Here is a 22,399-nt window from a genome sequence, read left to right on the forward strand (position 1 = left end):
TTTTGCTCACAACAGAGGAAGGAACGTCACGCAAGAAGTCGGAAACGCCCGCTTTGCTCACGACAGAGGAAGGAACGTCACGCAAGAAGTCGGAATCGCGTGCTTTGCTCACAACAGAGGAAGGAACTTCACGCAAGAAGTCGGAAACGCGTGCTTTGCTCACAACAGAGGAAGGAACGTCACGCAAGAAGTCGGAAACGCCCGCTTTGCTCACAACAGAGGAAGGAACGTCACGCAAGAAGTCGGAAACGCCCGCTTTGCTCACAACAGAGGAAGGAACGTCACGCAAGAAGTCGGAAACGCGTGCTTTGCTCACAACAGAGGAAGGAACGTCACGCAAGAAGTCGGAAACGCGTGTTTTGCTCACAACAGAGGAAGGAACATCACGCAAGAAGTCGGAAACGCCCTCTTTGCTCACAACAGAGGAAGGAACGTCACGCAAGGAGTCGGAAACTTTTCAAACACCATCCCAGCCTTTGCTGAAAGTAACGATTTAAGTTAAAAACTTTTTAAATATCGACCTAAGCTATTGATTTGCTTCAGATGACATTAATTGATCGTCTGGAGTTGTGTGGATTACTTTTATGCTGCCTAAATATGACTTTTGGAACGTCAAACAGTCATCAGGATGATGGCACCTGTTTACTTGTGTGGAGCTGAAATGAGCTTATACAAATTCCTTGCTAAGGCCCTGCCCATAGCTGATGGTTATTCTTGTTGCCTAGCAACGTTGTTTGGAAGGAACGTCACGCAAGTAGTCGGAAACGCGTGTTTTGCTCACAACAGAGGAAGGAACTTAACGCAAGAAGTCGGAAACGCGTGTTTTGCTCACAACAGAGGAAGGAACGTCACTCAAGAAGTCGGAAACGCGTACTTTGCTCACAACAGTGGAAGGAACGTCACGCAAGAAGTCGGAAACGCGTGCTTTGCTCACAACAGAGGAAGGAACGTCACGCAAGAAGTCGGAAACGCGTGCTTTGCTCACAACAGAGGAAGGAACGTCACGCAAGAAGTCGGAAACGCGTGTTTTGCTCACAACAGAGGAAGGAACATCACGCAAGAAGTCGGAAACGCCCTCTTTGCTCACAACAGAGGAAGGAACGTCACGCAAGAAGTCGGAAACGCCCTCTTTGCTCACAACAGAGGAAGGAACGTCACGCAAGAAGTCGGAAACGCGTGCTTTGCTCACAACAGAGGAAGGAACGTCACGCAAGAAGTCGGAAACGCCCTCTTTGCTCACAACAGAGGAAGGAACGTCACGCAAGAAGTCGGAAACGCGTGTTTTGCTCACAACAGAGGAAGGAACGTCACGCAAGGAGTCGGAAACTTTTCAAACACCATCCCAGCCTTTGCTGAAAGTAACGATTTAAGTTAAAAACTTTTTAAATATCGACCTAAGCTATTGATTTGCTTCAGATGACATTAATTGATCGTCTGGAGTTGTGTGGATTACTTTTATGCTGCCTAAATATGACTTTTGGAACGTCAAACAGTCATCAGGATGATGGCACCTGTTTACTTGTGTGGAGCTGAAATGAGCTTATACAAATTCCTTGCTAAGGCCCTGCCCATAGCTGATGGTTATTCTTGTTGCCTAGCAACGTTGTTTACTGTTTAATGCCAGGGACAATATTTTCTGGCGTAAGGATGACATTTAATGATTTTAATTAATGAAAATTTGTGTCCTTAATATTTTATTGTGTTGTGACCGTTTAATAAAAGCAATAAGGCAATTGAGGTTGTGCCATATTGTGAATATAGCGACAGTGTTGTTAGGCATGTCGTAAGTGAAGTGACTATATTTACAATATAGCATGGCCTGTCTTGGCTTATTGCTTCAGTAGAGTATTATTGTATGATTGTTTTAAATATGCCTGGATGAGTGCCCATGAGAAAAGATGGCAGATACTTCTGTCAATGCCCGCTGAGCAACTGCTGTTTAGATGAATGGAAATCCTGACAGAGCTTTCCCAGGATATAATAGACCTCTTTGGACATAAATGTATTGAACAAATCCTAGGTGAATTCTGATGATGCGTTTTGATGTTGAAGTGAGTGTGTTTGATCTTTGTTTTGGTGGTGATTGGTGGTCCTTATCATATTTCTTTGCAGATAAGCTCTGTGCATTCATACACACACATCACACTATACATGACCAATGTTCTCTTCACTTCCTCTCTCTCTCAGCACTTTCTCACTCATTTCATCCCGTTTCCTGCCGGTTCCTCCTCAAATCTGTTTTCCTTTTTCCCATTTCTTCTATTATTATACCTAATTTCCTCTTCCCTTGAAAGACACATTTCTTTATTTTGATTGCCACCTTTGGCTTTGCTTATGTGCTTGATTTTCATTTTTTGCCAGCAACACAAAACCTTTCTTAGGTTGCTTTCATAAGAAAGCACCTGCCAATAATTGCAAAAGGCTGTAAATGTGTTACTCATTCAATATTTCCCCAGTTCTCTGTGTATGTGTTTGTGTTTTGTACAAAACGACAGCATTGTTAAGAGTGAACTTTCCATTTCTGTGATGAGTCTGTAGAAAATGGTCGTTTTCTGCCTGTCTGCCCACAGAGAATTGAATACATGACCTCTCTCAAAACAGAGCAAATTCTCCACCAATGGCTTTAGTTTGGATGGATGGATGTATAGCAGCATATATCATGTATTTTTTGTTCTTCAATTAATTTAATCAGCAATTGAAGTTTGGGCTCACCCCTTATACTGCCGTATATAGTCTGTTTCTACTAATCCTACGGACTCTTTAGCTCCTCTTATGCCCCTTTTAACAGCACATGATTCATTTGAACAGGACAAAAATCAACATGATTATAAGTGTAATTATACACAGCAAATTCATTATGTATTGCAAACCTCCTCCTATGGGACCAAATTTATGCCACTAAACCAAAATTCCAATGGTCTATCTAAATACCTTTATGTTAAACTTCTTCGCCACTTCTTCAACATCCATGCCTGCATCTAGTATATCCTGTATGTGCAACTTCACACCGTCCCCTGTTGAAGGCAGCATATCCAGCACCATTATAGTTTGCATAGATATTTGTCTTCTGGTAGTTAAAACTTCCTGTATGACACACATGTTCTTGAATGTATCTTTTAGTGTCTCAACCCTTTATCTGCACATCATATATTCCCAAACTCAAAAGGTTATTCTTCATGTATTTATCCAGGTATTGGCCTTTGCTTAAGATAGTTGACCCTAAAGATTCTGTCATAATTTACTCTGTAATAATTATGTTTAACTTATATATCTATGAAACACAAATTTACATATTTGGCAGACACTTTTATCCAAAGCGACTTACTGACACTTAAGTGACTTATTACAGGGACAATCCCCCCGGAGCAACCTGGAGTTAAGTGCCTTGCTCAAGGGCCAAACTGTGGCATCTTGGTGGTGCTGGGGCTTGAACCCCTGACCTTCTGGTAACCCTGAGCCTCAACCACTGAGCCACCACTGCCCCATTAATGGAGATGGCAAGAGATGCAATCAAAGTGAATGAGTCTATGAGGGTGTGTGTATGATGTCAGAATGTACATTTTTGGGTGAACTATAGCTTTAAATGCTGGGGCCTTTGTCGGGCCATCAGGCTTTACATGTGTTCTGGTAACATTATTCTTACTGGGGTCCCAAAACACACAAACCTACTATCAAATGATGGTACAAGGACTAAATTCTCCAAAACACAAAGGGGTGAGTAGGTATAATCGAAACACTTGTCACTGGTGATTATGTATTTACCTGTGCTGAGAAAGGGCATTTTCTAATTTCACCGAGAGCACAATTATCCAGTGATTTTCAATACTTAAATTCTGTTGTGTCCAGGGTAAGAGTCCAAGACACAGTTAATGATTTTGTCTTACAGATATGTACAGTATTAGTCACATAATGTCAGTACAAACAGAAATGGTTTTAAATGTTATATCTGAAGAGGTAACATATTCGGGGGTACTGGTAAAAGTAGATATTACCTATAAACAGATTGAAATTTAACCACAAAGTCCTCTTTAGTGCATTTGACATGAGAAGGTAAGCCTGGTCGCAACTCTGAAAACTGAACATCATACAAACCTCTATACCAATGCCAAATGAAATGAAATGTCAAATAAATCGAATCGGTTACCTAGTGTAACCTCGGTTCTCTCTAGATGAGGGAACGAGTATTGCGTAAGCTAGCTTACGCTACGGGAAGCACTGGCTTAGACCGCCATCTCGCGGAGGGCGGGCAAAGGTGTGCTGCTACCGAATCCTCGACCAGGGGGATGGAGGAGTAGCCCTTGAGTGTGGAGTTCCGGCAGGAAGGGAGCGGCCCGGGCCGCTGGTGTTGCGCTGGCGACGGCTCTGAAGAAAGCAGCCGTCGAGTCTGTTGGGAGCCTGCTCAGGGGGCGGTGACCACTCGAGCCCGAGGCGGTCGACGGCCTGTGTGAGGAGGCGTGTTAGTTCCCCTTCGACTCCGGCGCGGGTCCTGCTGGATTCCTGGGCCGAGGAGGAGGCGTGGGAGCCTGACCACTCCTCGCTGTCCGAAGCCGTGATGGAACAGCCCTTATCTTAAGGTGGCGGAGACGGCCGGCTTCTTCGAGCGCTGTCCAAGCTTGCTAGATGCCCCTCGAACGGCGACGCGGCTTCCAGTTCAGAGATGCGAAGAGCTTCGCTGAAGAGATGAAAAATCAGGGTTCCAGCCTACGAACTACGCTTATATGCACTCTAGCCACGCCCATTTTGGCGGGCTTTGATGCAGTAAGCTCGCGGACGCCTCTCATTGGATCGCGAGTTCAGCCCAAGTTCGATCTATAGGCTGCAGCAGTTGCCGCAGAGCAACCAATGAGCTCGCTAGCTAGCCCGCTCAAGGTCTGCAGTTGCTGCACTGCGTTGACAAATGATACAAAATTAAGGATAATTTTTTGGCTTCAATATCTCAGAAAAGATGAATCTTTCCCGTAGCGTAAGCTAGCTTACGCAATACGAGAGAACCTCTCGTAAGAGAACACTCATCTAATCAGAATTACATTGTTTCTGTTCTCTTTGTTTTAACATAATGCATTGGCAACACAACGAACAGACATTCCTATAATGTCCCAGACATGGCTAGTGCATTTTCTATAGGGTGACCAGATTTCTCAAACTGGGACACCTGGGGTGTTTGTGATACATGCATATATACTGTATATCAGAGGTGCCCAATAGGTCGATCGCGATCTACCAGTCGATCGCAAAGGCAATGCTGGTAGATCGCACAAAATGTAAATGTACTTTAGTTAAATTTGAATAAAAATAAATATAATGTCTTTCCTTCTTTTTGTTTCTGTCTGACTTGCACTTGACCAGTAAATATTGACCAGGCAAGGTTTTGTTTATTCAGTTGCCATGACAACTAGGTTTGCATAGAGCGCGAAATTGCAACGCTACTGCCCGGATTAGGCAAAACTGTCATTTCGCGCGCTGTTCTCAGAAGTCCTTGGAAGGCGCGTATGCGCAAACCTAGTCGTCATGGCAACTGAATAAACAAAACCTCGCCTGGTCAATATTTACTCGTCATCAGAATAAGGTAAATGCCCTGGCTATTGTAATCTATTCTGCTGTAGGTGTTTTGGGTTTAAAGATTTAAAACGGAATGATATCAACATTGAACATTATTATATATTTTTTTTTTAATTAGAAGATGAATTCCATGTAGGGATACATGCAGTAGTCCCAACAAGCATTTTCTTATTTTAAATGAAACTGTGTGTTTTTAGTTGGTAGATCTTATTGAGTTGGTCATTTAAAAGTAGATCATCACACAAAAAAGTGTGGGCACCCCTGCTGTATATACATAGATACATACATTGCATTAAAATATGTAGCTTAATTCAATATAACATATTTTAGTATGCAAAATATGATTTTATTTTATTATATTTAATTTTATACGATTCAAACCAGATGGTTTGATAGATATATGTAAAATGTACAAATTCCATATAACGTATTCTATCCATAAGATGTCATATTGCATGTGCAATAATGATATGACTTGTCAGTGCTTGAAATGTTTTGTAAGCTATATATTTTGACACAACATTTGCAACACTGGAACTTAAAAGTTAAAATACAATTACACATTTAAGCTTGTACTATTGTAAAAAATACAGTTGTATGAATATGACCTGCAATCTCTTCTTTAATACTGTGGACATTTAGTGAGCATTTACAGTGACATCAAACATATCAATTATGTTTTCGTGTGTTGTGCAAAGAAATAGATTGGCTTCTTTCAGCTTGCTGAATATGCATTTTCATTTGGTGATGATGATTTCTGCAAAACTCGAATGAAAGTATTGTCAAGTCATCATGCAATGCAATAAAATATCTTCCCTTCCCTGCAATCGATACCATCGTCCGTCTGCTGGTGCTATCGCTGCCTAGTGCCATCTTCATGTTAAGGTGATAGCAGGTTAAAATATTTAAAAACCTATCTGACCAAATTTATATATTTTTTTAAGTTTTTTAATTTTAGCTTAGTTTTTTCAGAGCCATGAAAATGTCATTTCGTTTCAGTTTTTCCAATTATGTTGATTTTTATTTTTATTTCAGTTTCCGCAAATGTTTTTTTTACATTTAGTTTTCGTTTTCAATCGATAATAACCTTGGTGTGTGTGTGTGTGTGTGTTTCTCCTCTTCAGGTTACTTGTGGCCTCTACCTACTGCACTATGTCCCATGTGGATCTACCTGGATGTTCTCTTTTCTACTGCCTCCATCATGCACCTGTGTGCTATCTCCCTGGACCGATATGTGGCAATCCGCAACCCCATCCGTCACAATCGCTCAAACTCCCGTTCCCGTGCTTGGGCCAAGATCACTGCGGTCTGGACCATCTCTGCAGGTAAACTTGAAGCCATCAACATGTGGCCATGACACTCAGTGTTGGAGAAGCTATGTGTACTTTGAAACTGTAGCTTGCCAAGCTACAAGCTACTAAAAGTAGCTAAACTTTAAGCTAAATGTAGCTACTTTGAAAAAGTAGTTAGCCACACAGACACAAAAAATAGTAATGTAGTGAAGTAACTATAACGAATTATGAAGCTAAACATTAGAGGAAGTCGATAAACTATAAATAAAAAAAATATGCGAATCACAAGCTCATTTGCATGTGAAAATAACGAGTGGCTAAATTTCCTGCAAGTTTTCGGCTAGTTTGCCAGAACTCTAAGGGAAAAGTCGCTTGTTAGCAGAAAACAACACTATTTTGAAAACAGAACTACTGTCATGCTACTGAACAATGTAGTTAGTATTTAGCAGCATACTTTTATTTAGTTACTCCACAAAACTGAGAGCTAGGGGTCCGTGTCTCCGCAGAGGGTCCACAAATAATCACGCAAGAATAGGCGCAAGAAGACGTTTATGCTTTGCATTGGTCTCGTTATGTGGTTGAGTGGATTACAGTCAACAGTTTCTTGTATTGTTCAGTTGCTTTTTGCTTTCAGAACAAAATGACATACTTGGTGTCAATAAAAAGGTACCTCTGAGATGGGGGTGTTTTACCTTAACCCTAATCCTAACCATTCTGGTGAGTGTTCACATCCCACCACAAGCATGCATGAATGCAGCGCAGCAACAGCTGGATGATCACATCACAGACACGGAGCAACAACACCCGGAGTCACTTATTATTCTTGGGGATTTTAACAAAGCTAACCTCACATGTGAACTGTCCCAATACAAACAACACATTGCATGCCCCACCAGAGACAGAAATATACTGGACCACTTCTTCACCACTATAAAGGATGCATATCGCTCTGTCCCATGTGCAGCTTTAGGAGTCTCTGATCACTGTCTGGTTAATCTTCTCCCAACCTACAAGCAGAAACTAAAATCAGCTAAACCTGTAGTAAGGACTGTAAAGAGAGGCACCAATGAAGCAGCGCTGGAGTGTTTTTGAAGCTGCAGACTCAGACCTGGATCATATATCAGTTTCTGTGAGGATATGTTCATCCTACAAGGACATTTTAATCATTTAATAACCATAAACCATGGTTTTCAGCAAAACTCATACAGCTTTGTCATGCCAAAGAGGATGCTTAGAGAAGTAGGGATAAAATCTTGTACAACCAGGCCAGAAACACACTAAGGAGATTAGAGTGGCTAAAAGAAGCTACTCTGAAAAGCTGAAAAAAGCTGTTTGGAGAGGCCTGAAGGATGCCACCAAGTACAAGACACCACCCCCTCACTTTGTAGAGAATCAACAAATGGCTGATGACCTGAATGTGTTTTACTGCAGGTTTGAAAAGCCCAGTTTCGCACCCATCCCCCAGTCTGATTTTCACTCCACACACCCACTTACACCTCCTGCAACTCAACCTGCACTTAGAGGAGGATGTGTGTTGGCTCTTACGTCTGTGGTCATGAAGTCGTTTGAGACACGTTTTGGCCTACCAGAAGGACATCACTGGACCCCTGCTAGACCCACTTCAGTTTCAGAGAATCAGGTCTGGGTATGATGCTGTCAACATGGGACTGCATTATAACCTGCAACATCTCGACAGACCTGGGACTTGTGCACGGATCCTATTTGTGGACTTCAGTTCAGCCTTCAATAACATCATGTATGATCTTCTCGCAACCAAACTGACCCAGCTCTATGTGTCCACCCCAATCTATTGATGGATCATCAGCTTTCAGCTTTGCAGCTAGTGAGACTGGGGACCCTCACGGTTAGCACTGGTGCTCCTCAGGGATGTGTTCTCTCTCCACTGCACTGCAAAGGACCCCTCTGTCAAACTCCTGAAGTTTGCAGATGACACCACGGTCATCAGCCTCATGGGAGGTTGAACAGCTGCTGTCTAGTGCGGTCAAATCAACCTTGAGCTGAATACTCTCAAAACAGTGGAGATGATAGTGGACTTCAGGAGAAATCCCCCCGCACTCACCATCCAACACTGTGGCAGCAGTGGAGTCATTCAGGTTCCTGGGCTCTGCCATCTCTCAGGAACTGAAATGGGACACCCACATAGACTCCATTGTGAAGAAGGCTCAGCAGAGGTTGCTCTTCTTTCACCAGCTGAGGAAGTTCATCCTGCCACAGGAGCTGCTGACACAGTTGTACTTGGCCGTCATTGAGTCTGTCCTGTGTACACCTATAACTGTCTGGTTTGGTTCAGCCAACAAATCAGACAGAATTAAACTACAATGGATAGTCAGGACTGCTGAGAGGATTACTGGTACCCCCTTGTCCAACCTCCAAGACTTGTATGTCTCCAGAGTCAGGATATGTGCAGGTAGAATCACTCTGGACCCCACACACCCTCCCCACTCCCTCTCTGATCTGTTGCCCTCTGGCCAGAGCTACAGAGCACTGAGTGCCATGACATCCAGGCACAAGAACAGTTTTACCCTCAGGGCATTTTCCACATGAACAATTAAACTGCCTTCAGGACTACCCCATAGTGCAATAATGTAAATAATTATCTCATGCACATATTTACATTTACATTTATGCATTTGGCAGACGCTTTTATCCAAAGCGACTTACAGTGCACTTATTACATGGACAATCCCCCCGGAGCAACCTGGAGTTAAGTGCCTTGTTCAAGGACACAATGGTGGTGGCTGTGGGGATCGAACCAGCAACCTTCTGATTAACAGATATGTGCTATAGCCCACTACACCACCACCACTCCGTACATATGTCAATGCACTCATATTTCAATAACTGTACACACATTTTGCACATACATTACCACTTGTACATGTTCATATGCCATTCTATGTTATATGTCCTATTATTTGTGTCTATTTATACTCTTACCTTGTTTTATATTCTGTGTCTCACTGTAATGTTCTGTGTGCACTTGTTTCTCCTAAAACTAGCATAGGCTAAATGGTCCATGCACACAAGATGGCGACTCTCAAATCAACAATCAATGCGCACTTATTACAAAGTTTTGCTCCTTAGTCATTTTAAAACATATATGTATAAAATCGACCTCTAACACATGAGATGAAGACTATAGTCATATCAGTGGCCTTATAAAAGCTGTTTTATTCTCCTTTTTTGGAGGGGGTATGGCACAGTGATTAACAAGGAGAACTTCATGTCAAGAAGGTTGCAAACTCCTGCTATAAATCACTGAAGGATTATTTTATGGCTTTGCAATGTAAAGGTCATAAAGTCTGTACTATACATACATTAATATGATACCATACATATGCAATTTTATACACTGTGCAACAGAGGGTTTCTGCTCTATCTCTCTACCCACCAAGGGGTCCTTGGCCTGAAAAAGGTTGATGAACCCTGCTGTGGTGCGATGTGAAGATGTGAATTATTCTAAAACAATCTTGACCTAATTTCATTTATAAACACGAAGGCATTTTGTCCGTTGAGTCAGGACTCTACTGCATATTCATGAGAACATATTTATTACTGACTGTTTCATAATAAATCATAAGTGGATGCCCTGAAGGTGTTTCTTATTGGTTCTGTATTGTTTGAGTGTCTCGTAGAGACACTATTAAAACCAAGACATATAGTATGCAAAATAAGTCTTTATGCATTTACTGTATGTATATGTGCTGGTTAAATTTGAAATGCTTTTGGGACTAACGAATCAATGGCTGATAAACTCCTTTGCTTTTTGTCAATCACCAAAGGAAAGGTGCCAGAGCAAATACTGTACATGTGTAGCAAAAAGAAAGAGAGCTTACTGGGCACAAGTTGGTAAATGTAACTGAGACGTAAAATTGCAGCAGTATTTAATATTATATATAATTAGGGCTGTCGATTTAACGCATTAATTCAGTGCGATTAATTTGACAAAAAATCATGTGTAAAATCCCACCATAATATGGAAGGTTCCTGAGAAATGCTTGTAGTACCACCTGTTTACTCCAGAGGGCAGTAAGTGAAACTTCAGCTGTGTGAGCAACACACAGTTTATACAGTGAACAAAACAACACACAACACAAACATGCGTTACGTTCTTGCGTTCAAAACACTTGATGGAGCGCAAATCTGAACTAAGAGATCTCAAGATGTGTTTAAAGATTGAGTATTAAACTATATTTGAACTAAACATTGTATGTTTATGACGCAACACACCCGAGACGCTACACAAGCATGTCTGACGCAGGTGTACATTGACGGTCCTTAAACAAGCCCTCATAATAAATCTCTGATTGATAAATTCACTTGTGTAATGGATTACTGTGAACTGTGTGTCAATGATTGACTTATGATCAATAATATGGTAATAATCAATACATTGTATTATAAAGACACTTTTTGTCTTATTAATGATGAACTCTTCTGATATATATATATATACATACATTTGTTTTATATTTAAAGATAACTATGTATAATTATATATTGATATAAATATTTATAATCATTATATAATCATTGAATTATTGTTATATGAGGGGCTTTCTCAGCAAATATTTGTATATGCGATTAATCATCATTAATTAATCGGGACACCATGTCATTAATTTGATTTAAATTTTTAATCGATTGACAGCCCTAATATATATATATATCTTAGATTGGAGCTGGGAGAGGCAACAAAAACAATTGCAGTAGTGACGGGAGCTTCATCAGTATCCAGCTGATTATGTCAATAGTGCACCACAAGGAAGAAATAATTGAAAAGGAATGGGTTAGAAGAAAGATAACAAATAGCATAATAGAAAGCTGATTTTTCATTAATTTCCCAGGTATGGATCATTGCATGATGGTAAATTCATTTTTTTTTTCTGGATTCTTCAAAATGACCTCATGTCAAGCCTGTCCTTTGAACTCCAAGCAAGACCAAAATGTAATAAGTAAATGCCACAATGCCATTTAGAGTACGTCATAATAATGCAAAAAACAAAACGGATAAAACACATTGAATATAAAGCAATAACATCAAGGTCAATATCTGCTTGAATTAAACTGTTGTAAACTGCTACACTCAAAGGATTCTAACATTTAGTGAATCCTTGCAACTTCTTCAACTTTTGCAAGCCTCACAGTGTTCAAAGAGCTATTAGGCAATTCCGTTAGATTGAAGAAGACTTATAGTTCGTAATTATGTATCGTTCGGGGATCAAAGAAGATCTACTCATTTAATGTTTGAGAGTTTAGTGCTCTTTGAGGCATGAGTCAGATGCTTTTGAAACCTGGTTTTTAGAACAAAAAATGGCTTCAGAATGATTGCTGTCGTTGAAATAGAAAATAACATAAAATGAGTTATCTCTGTTTAAAGGGAAATTCATGACATTTGATTAATTGTACCCTGCATTAAAGTACCTGTAATAATCCAAACAGACCAACTATGGTCAAGTAATGCATGAAAATGACTAAAACTGCCATTTGTGGAGCATTCACAAACCTCTTGATTTTATAAACCTCTAAAACCTCTTAAAGTCTCCTTTAAACTTAGCTAATGTCCAAGGGTAAGAATCAGGGTGATAATAAGTCAAAATAAAATGTTGGAGCAATATACTGTATATACTGTATATATATATATTTATATACACTACCGTTCAAATGTTTAGGGTCACTTAATCATTCTTTATTTATGTATTTATTTCGCATTTTAGAATAATAGTAAAGTCATCACAACTACGATAGAATAGAATAGAAATGGAAATATGGGAATTATGTTGTGAATAAATCAAAACTATGTTATATTTTAGCATCTTTAAAGTGGCCATATTTTGCCTAGATTATATTATATCACCCTGAGATGCTTTTTAAACATTATTAAAGGAGTTCCCATCTATGCTGGGCACTTATTGGCTGCTTTTCTTTATTATTTGGTCCAGTTTTAGTTTTGTAATTAAATAAATTAATTTGTTGGCACAACAAAGGTTTTTAAGATCATGAGAAACATTTTAGGCAAGTGACCCCAAACTATTGAATGGTAGTTTATATATATATACATTGTATTGTTTAAGTTACTGTAAAAAAATCTAATTACGTCTTCTACATTAATAATTACTCTTTCTGATAAGTAATTGCATTACTTATTACTAATTACTTTTTAAAACCATTTTCAACCTCGACCAGATGAAAAACACAAGGATAGACATGAAACTGTTCTTTTAATTCTTTCAAATAAATCATATAAAATCAAATAAATTATTCATGAACTGGTCAAAGAATTTAAGGGGGCGGCGTTAAATTAGAAATCATATATTTTAACATTAGAAGTTACATTTCGATTTTAAATTCACTGTTGTTTTAAATAGAATTGTTCTGTAGTCTATACAGTATTTAACATGATTACATCAGAAGTAACTGTAATTAAATTAATGAAAAATTAAGAGTTTTTCAATGAAAAAGTAATTTAATTACAGTATTTAATTACTTAGCAATGCATTACACCATATATATATATATATATATATACACCTGTTCTCCTCTAATTCACTACCTTCTTAAGCCTTTCGTGTTCTCAGTATCTCAGTAGTTTGTTGTTTGGTGTGAAGTAACTAACCTCAATCTCTCTGCCTAGTTGATCCTGTCTCGTGTATCTGTTGTTTGCCCGCTTGCCCATGTGTCGCTCATCTCTCACCGCTGCTGCAGCCCGTGTCGGGGTCCTCGGCATCCACAGTGACTGCACACATTTATTGTAAATAAATCCTTTGAACTGTTCCTCTGCGTTTGGTTCTGTTTGTCTCACTATCACTCGTTACACATAAACAACATGTTTTACATTTTCAGTGTATTGAGGAACCTCAACAGAGTGCACCAGAGTGTTAATAAATCCACTGAAGACGCAGCCCTTAGAGCACAAGTCCTGTCCCTAAATGTGAGTGAGTAGATGAACTAACCCCCTTTTAAACTCACTGTTTAATTTTTTAATCTCCTCATCTTCCTCTCAAATTTTGACACTCAGCTACACCCAATTGTTCACACTCTGTGATTTCTATCATAGTCAGGCAAGGCCTCCAGTTAACATTAAATGTATAGCCAATGCCAGGGGAGGCGTCCAGAGGTGCAGGGTCCATCATATTACCCCCCACCCCCACCACCCTACTAGCACTGGTTGCCCCCCAACAAACCCTAGAGATCAGACATGATTTGCAGAGATTTACTGTTGCCATGGAGACGTCTTATCACCATGGCAGTTTCCCTGAAAGTTTGTCCTTGAGCGATACCAGCTTTCCATTTGCAAGATAATGACGGAAATGAGACGTATATCATATACAGCACAGACACTTCCTCTGAACTAAATGCTAATAGTTGCAAATAGTTCCGGATTAAATTGAGAGTTCATCCAAAACATCTGTCATATTTACTCACCCCCATGTTGTTCCAAACCCATATGTCTTTCTTACTAGCGGAAGACAAAAAGAGATGTTTTAATGCTTAAAGAAGGACCAAGTGCGGCTTGTGCGTCATAGTACAAGTCTTCTGAAGACAGACGATAAGCCTTGGTGAGACATAACATGGAATTTAAGCCTTTCTTCATTGAAAACCTTGACATCTGTTGCTACTTTTACTTGAGTTGATTACAATGAAGTATTCAACGTAGGTACATTTATTTTTCCCCATACAGTAATTACAAAGTACACAAAAATGAAATAACATCCTTGAATGTTCGCCATGTTATAAGTGCTAAACATGCTTCCATCCGCGCAACACAATGGAAGCTAGAAATACATTTATTTTACAAATGATATATTTATTTAAGTTTTACACCGCTATTGGTGTATTTCATATTGGTATAAATGTATGTACAAACTCTTCACGCTCCTGCCCTCTGGCAAGAGGTACCAAAGCATTCAGGCCCTCATGGCCAGACTGTGTAACAGCTTCTTCCCCCAAGCCATCAGACCACGACCACACACACACACACACACACACACACACACACACACACACACACACACACACACACACACACACACACACACACACACACACACACACACACACACACATGTTGTGTTTCCATGTTTTATGGGGACTTTCCATAGACATAATGGTTTTTATACTGTACAAACTTTATATTCTATCCCCTAAACCTAACCCTACCCCTAAACCTAACCCTCACAGAAAACTTTCTGCATTTTTACATTTTCAAAAAACATCATTTAGTATGATTTATAAGCTGTTTTCCTCATGGGGACCGACAAAATGTCCCCACAAGGTCAAACATTTCGGGTTTTACTATCCTTATGGGGACATTTGGTCCCCACAAAGTGATAAATACACGCTCACACACACACACACACACACACACACACACAGATGTAGTGTTTCCATGTTTTATGGGGACTTTCCATAGACATAATGGTTTTTATACTGTACAAACTTTATATTCTATCCCCTAAACCTAACCCTACCCCTAAGCCTAACCCTCACAGAAAACTTTCTGCATTTTTACATTTTCAAAAAACATAATTTAGTATGATTTATAAGCTGTTTTCCTCATGGGGGCCGACAAAATGTCCCCACAAGGTCAAACATTTCGGGTTTTACTATCCTTATGGGGATACTATCCTATATGGTCCCCACAAAGTGATAAATACACGCTCACACACACACACACACACACACACACACACACACACACACACACACACACACACATTTTCATTTTCTGCTCTCAGGTAGTTTTAGAAAGTCTCAACTTGCTAACCGATATTTACACAGGGTCCAAAATTAAGTTAAAATTAGGGCCGGCCGAGGGGTTGTTACAGTTTCCAGATTCTAGGTATATTTTGGTTACAATTTCCATTTAACTTAAATATAAAATAAATGATTTCTCAGCACATGCTGTTAATTATGAAGGGACCTTCTAACCCAACAATATTACTTTTACAAATTATATTGAGTCAGTTTTTCATCATATTGGTTGCATTTCAGCTTTTGAAAAATGGTCAAATTCATGATATTCTACCAATAAATGTCTTGAAACTGCATTTAGTATTTTGCATATATATTTGATACATGTTTATTATTTACATGCATAAATTGTTTCATTTAAAATTATTTACATAGTTTACATCATTTTACATTTGGTAGCTTAATGCATACCTGTCAACACTCATCACACCCATCTCCCGCCACCCTCCCGTTTTGTTATTTCTCCCGGGAAACTCCTGTAGTTTGTATGGCCCAAACCTCGTTATATGTATAATCACATCAATATATTATTCCAAGGTTGTCCAGTTGCCAGATCCAACTCACACAATCGACACATCATACAAATTTCATCCCATTTGTGACCTCAACCTGACAACCTACAACCCAGTTGTGCTGTTGATATCTGCGCAGGTGGTAGACACGGGAAGTAGAATCAAGCATCACTGGTACTGTAGATGGGAGGAGAAGACTCAGGTGTTGCTCTTGTAACATATAAATTAAACAACAGCTGGACGGAAGAATTTAATTTCATGTCTCGAAGCCATATCGACAATACCCACGTCTTTTGCAATGTGTGTCGCACTGATTTTAATATCAGACACGGTGGGGAAAATGACGTTACTCAGCACATTAAATCACAACGGCACAATTTGGATGTTTTTTTCCAACCAATAGAAAGTTACTTTATAATATAATGGAATATCAATGAAGCCTTTCTGTGGGCCACCCTCCAGTGAGGGCCCCTGTTACTCAGGTCCATCATTGCCTGTGACCCGATGCCGCTTGTTCAATGGTACGTGACACACTGTTCTTAAAGAGACACGTTTCATGCTACCCTTGAATGAATCTGTGCCTAACACAGGCCATCTGAGTCAAAAAAAGGTCAGGACACAGTGACTCAAATTGTCTTCTACCGCTCACTAGTTCTAGACTCTTGTTTCCTTTGAACGTCCAATTTCGGCTTCATTTCTGTACATTAATGGACTAAGTAATGGTTCTGACCTGTACTCAGTTTGCACTGTACTGGCTGAAGGACCAGACCACTTCCGTCTTTTTTGGGGGTGGGGAGGGGGTCGCTATTACATGGGAAGAGACAAGGTAGATTATAGGAGAGCTCCCAATTTTATGAATGGAGTCTTGAGACGTTTTATTCCTTCCTTTATTCATATATATTAAGTTTTCATAATAATATCAGGGAATATCAATAGAGTCTTTCTGGGAGTCTCATGGCAGCGCTCCGCCCCATTCCTTTTTTCCCAGAGGTGCATGAGACGCTCACGTAATCGTGGCTGGCACCTTTTACTGCCCGGACCCGGTTTGCGGGCTCCTCCGCTCTCACTACCCTCGACGGTGTGGCCAGGGGTACTCGGCAATTCCCCAGATGGATCAGGTGGTCGCAGTGCACTTGTGCCCGCAGAGCGCCCCCACCTGATAGAGTCACCCGAAGCTCATGTACTGGGCCTATAGGCTTATGTCGTCGCTGGCGGCTAAAGCCTATGGTGCTACTGGACAGGCCGCCTCCACCCTGCATGCCATGGCTCTCCTGCAGGTGCACCAAGCCAAGGCACTCAAAGAACTGCACGGGGGTAGTCCTGACCCGGGATTGATGCAGGAGCTGTGCCCTCCAGGCGACTAAGGTCACGGCATGTTCTCTCGGGTGTGAGATATCCACCCTGGTGGTCCAGGAGCAGCACCTTTGGCTCAACCTGGTCGATTCAGGGGAGGCTGACAAGGTTCGATTCCTTGACGCCCCCATTTCCCAGGTTGGCCTATTCGGCGACACGTCTGAGACTTTACCCTTTTGGTGAGGAAGCAGACAGAGGTCATTCAACATATCCTGCCCCGGCGTGGCTCAAGGTCTCGCACCCCATCTGCTCGTCGCCAAGGGCGTTCCCCTGCGGAGACAAACCCAGCTCTGCCACAGCCCCTCCGAGATGGCCAGCCCCGGCGTGGAGCCACCCGCAGGAAACAGATGCCACCCATGTCACGGCTGGTTTTGAAAAGTTTTGAAGCTCCTCTGAGATGGGCAATCCAGGAAGTTACCAAGTTACCATTACCTACCATGGGACCCTTCCACATGATGTGCTTCCGACAAGTTTCGGTAAGACCATGTGACATATTTCCACTCTCCAGGTGGGGTGTGGTCTCTGTGGTCTCCTCCCCTTCAGAGGGACACCCCACGACGTCGGACCCTATAAGGCCCACAGCCTTATGGGGAGAAAAAAGACAAGGTTCTCCGAGGTTCAGGGGATCGTTTGACACCTGTAAGAGCATTGGGGTGGTTACGTGACGGCCGGGTGCGCTGGCTACGAGGCACTCAGAAGTCTGCCCGTCTCGCATCGCCAGTCCACGTAACACAGATTAGTTATTCGTGGCGTTTTGTATAGGGACCCCTAGTGTCACTTCATCGACACAACGTCGAGTGAGTGACAGAAGGGGACGTCTTGGTTACTGTTGTAATCTCCGTTCCCTGATGGAGGGAATGAGACATTGTGTCCCACCTGCCACAACACTGAACTACCCGCTGAAATTGCCGCTCCTCAGCACAAAACCTGAATGAGTGGTTGTGAGCCAGCTCCTTTTATACCCGTATGTCCGGGAGAGTGGCATGCAAATTCCACTTGCCAATTCCCATTGGCCTTTTCTCAAAGATCAGAGGTATTTGGGGCAAAAAGGACATAAATAGCACAGATGCATATGTTATAGGCAGCTTACAAGTTACATATGTGCACATCCCTGCTGTAAAAAAAAATGCTTAGCTTATTGGGTTAGATGCTTAGCTTAGATTGTCAGCATGTCAGCATATCAGCATGTCAGGCTGAACAGCTGAAGACCAGCTTGGGTAGACTGGGAGATCATCTAGACCATCTTGAACCAGCTAAGACCAGCAAACCATTTTAGGCTGGTTTATTATTATTAGTAGTAGTAGTACTAAGGATATATCAGGGAAGTTGTGTTTAGGGTAACACTTTACAATGAGGCTCTATTTGTTTACAGTAGTAAATGCATTAGTCATAATAAACAACCAATATGTAGTATTTTTACAGCATTTATGAATCTGGGTTAATGTTAATTTTGAAACAACAATTGTTCATTCCTACAATAGTTCTTGTTATTTCATTACGCATGAACTAATGTCAAAATATATGAATATCTTTTTTAATTTGTTATACATGTTGAGATTAAGTGTAAATTGTTTGCAGACTTACTAAACCATACATTGTGTATGTACCTTCTTTCTTTCTGTAGGAATTTCCACGCCAATTCCAGTGCTGGGTCTGCAAGATCACACCAAAGTATTTAAAGATGGCAGCTGCCTATTGACTGACAATTCCTTTGTGTTGATTGGCTCCTTTGTGGCCTTCTTTGTGCCATTGACCATCATGGTGGTGACCTACTTCCTGACTATCAGTGCTCTGCAGAGTGAAGCTACACTCTGTCTGGACCAGCTGGTGCCCAGACCCAAATGGAGCTCTGGGTTCACCCTAAACATTCTTCCCGGCCCTGCGTTCTATCCTTCAGAGAAAAAACCTTTCTTTCGTCGCTCATTGAGCCGCGAGACAGGGGCTGAGTCAGGAGTTGTAACCCCGCCTTTTGGACGTCACACCGCGCAGTCCATCAGCAACGAGCAAAAAGCCTCCAAAGTTCTGGGCGTGGTCTTCTTCCTGTTTGTGGTCATGTGGTGTCCGTTTTTTATCACTAACGTTTTGGCGGTGGTTTGTGAGCCTGAGGCGTGTGACGCTGATGTGATAAATCGACTGTTGAATGTGTTTGTGTGGGTTGGCTATCTTTCTTCTGCCGTTAACCCATTAGTCTACACACTCTTCAACAAGACTTACCGCTCTGCTTTTGCCAGATACATCCGATGCCAGTTTCACGAGGAGAGGAAACCGTTACAGTTTATTCTGGTCAACACCATTCCACCACTGGCTTATCAGTCCACACACCTGCCATTCGGTGGATCAATAGGCAATGGGAATTTCTCTTTGCCCCTTTCTAAAAAAAAACACCATCTGTCCAAAAGCAGCAAAAATGAGAGCGTTAGCTGCTTGTGAATTCACTCTTCAAACTCACAAAATTGCAAATGTAACCTCAGATTGGACTTGGGTTCATGTTTTGCATAATCTCCTTATTACCTCTAAAGAAAGCAGCGCAGATTAGCGATGGTGCAGCAGGACCTATTAAAACAGTATCCAAATGGCATCTACGAGTTTATCACAGGTTCATCAAAAGACCTTCGTCTGAGCAGAACCCTTTGAATTCAAATGCAAGATAAATCATTGGAATGAAACTATTTGGGTATATAAACAATATTGTATATAAATGTTTGATGTTTAGACTTTTAGTTTTTTATGTAGCATTTTATATTTCAGAAGGTAGAGTTAAATGTATGGGAGCTCAGTGGTGTTTTGTTTACAATGTCAGGTTTTTGAAAACAAGTGTTGATAAAATGGAGTAAAACTTGTGATGTGAGCTTTGTATCTCGTCAAAGAAATGGGATGCTGTAGCCTCATTCATGAATCTTTACTTGTGTGCTACTGGTTTATCCTCTTGAATGAATTAAACCCAGAGAAATATGTTATTCTGAATGACAAAAGCAGTTCATGTGGTGTCTTTAAAAATAGTTCAGCACTTCAAAAGATAAAATGCAAACCCTACCTAAATTTCTTTTCATATTTCTTGGGACCTTGTCATAATTTACTTACCCTACATGTCGATCCAAACCCGTATAAGGAGAAATTGCACATAACATCTTATTGGTTCTTGCGACATGACATCATGATGTTTGGTCATGAGACATGATGTGAACCAATGAGGTTTGGTGTTACCAACATAGCTGTTATCAATTATTTGATTAGACTTGAGAGTGAATAACAATGTAAATTTGATTCTGTTCATCACATAAAATGATCATATGGTTTCAGGAGCTTTAGAATATAGAGTATGTGTCATATCAAATTCTTTTAATGGGGTTTTTTCTGTCGTGATTGACAGTCCGGTGCACTCACTTTCATTACATGGAAAATAAACCCTGGCTTTTAAAAAATGCACCTTTTGTGTTGCATGGAAGAAAGAAAGTTATACAGGTTTAAAAGTGAGTGAATGAATAATGACAGAATTGTCGTGTTTGGTTGAACTATTATTCTAAGAGCATGCATCATAAAAATGGCTTAAAAAACGGTACGAAATTGCATCAAACAACTGTCTATCCATCTTGCACCTTGTTGTTTGGACCGATTAAATATAATTTAGAAAAGGTACATTGTAGAGTAGCACTCAGATTCGTGTTGCTCACATAGTGCCAGTACTAAACTCCAACAGTCAAGTTGTCAGATGTAGTTCTTTGAAAACATCCTTTTAAGAACTCTGGGACGTTAGTGGTTCTGAAAATACATCTCCAAATTCAGGGTTTTATGGCAACACTAAGAGCAATCTCAGAAACATTCTCGATCCACACAAGAGAGTGTTGGGTTCAGATACCAGCACTTTTTGAAAACCTCTGATCTGTCTACAGCAGTGTAGTTGTTGTGTTGATGACAGTCATACACTTGTTTTGCAATGAGTCATCTCTGTTTCATATTTCTGAGTGAATAATTATTCATGGTATATGTATATTTATATGTGCAATGTTTATCTGCCCTCATTCCAGAAATATATTGTAGCAGTCTGACCACAAGAGCTGTAGCCAGACAGTTCACTTCAGAACTCAATAGTTCATAACAGTGTTGTTTTTGTTGCTTTTATGCCTCTGTATTTATCATGTTGAGTTAATTTTTTTAGTCCCACCGCTTCACCAGAATGGTCATAATTTGTGTCCATTATGGGAGGCCAAAGCATTGAAGTTACATTAGGAAACATCACACAATCCCTCTTGTGTATAACTCAAGTTGACTCAATAAAAGAGTGCAGAAGTTGCACATTTTAAACGAATGTTGCAGAAATTATTTAAAACCATTTTAACCACATGACCATCCTGTCACTGTGGTGAATGTAGTGGTAACACTTAATAATAATGTTCCAGAGTTAATACATATCTATGCAGGAACTAATGCAGGACAAATTAAGAGTGCAGCCTTAACTCTTCAGATATTACTGCTAACTAATATGGAAGAGTATTTAATACGTTCGGAGTTAATGGCAAATTGATGACTGGGGTCGTTCACTATTAGATATTAAATAATTACTGAATATTTTATATGTAATGAAGAATGACCAACTAACTACTGGTCAGTTGTAATAACTACTAAGTTGTTACCTATCACAATGTGTGTCGTGTTGGTAGCGTACTACAAGCCAAATGGCAATGACAAATCAATGCCTAATGAGCATTGCCCTCATGTAAGTCAAAAAACAAATGGTCATACAGACTAAGCCAGCACTTGGATTTGATGCAGCCGAAGCAGGACCTACTGTAGCCTAATGGCCCAAAGAACTCACAACATAACTGCTATAAACTCCTTAGAAGCTGTACAGTTCTCCGCTGAGTCACTTGAATAAATCATGAATATGTATCACTGTGTACACTGTGAGAC

General features: G+C 40.5%; 1 protein-coding gene across 1 annotated transcript in view; it reads left to right on the plus strand.

Annotated features, from left to right (window-relative positions):
* Positions 1-21,546, plus strand: part of LOC127655232 (5-hydroxytryptamine receptor 2A-like) — a 37,139-nt gene extending 15,593 nt beyond the window's left edge. The window contains exons 2-3 of the mRNA XM_052142911.1: positions 6,684-6,884; positions 19,116-21,546. Coding sequence (XP_051998871.1) covers positions 6,684-6,884; positions 19,116-19,921 — 1,007 coding nt within the window. The 3' untranslated portion in view covers positions 19,922-21,546. The remainder of the gene's footprint in view (positions 1-6,683; positions 6,885-19,115) is intronic.
* Positions 21,547-22,399: the final 853 nt, after the last annotated feature.

This window comes from Xyrauchen texanus, chromosome 14 (assembly GCF_025860055.1).
Source record: "Xyrauchen texanus isolate HMW12.3.18 chromosome 14, RBS_HiC_50CHRs, whole genome shotgun sequence".
Classification (NCBI taxonomy): domain Eukaryota; kingdom Metazoa; phylum Chordata; class Actinopteri; order Cypriniformes; family Catostomidae; genus Xyrauchen; species Xyrauchen texanus.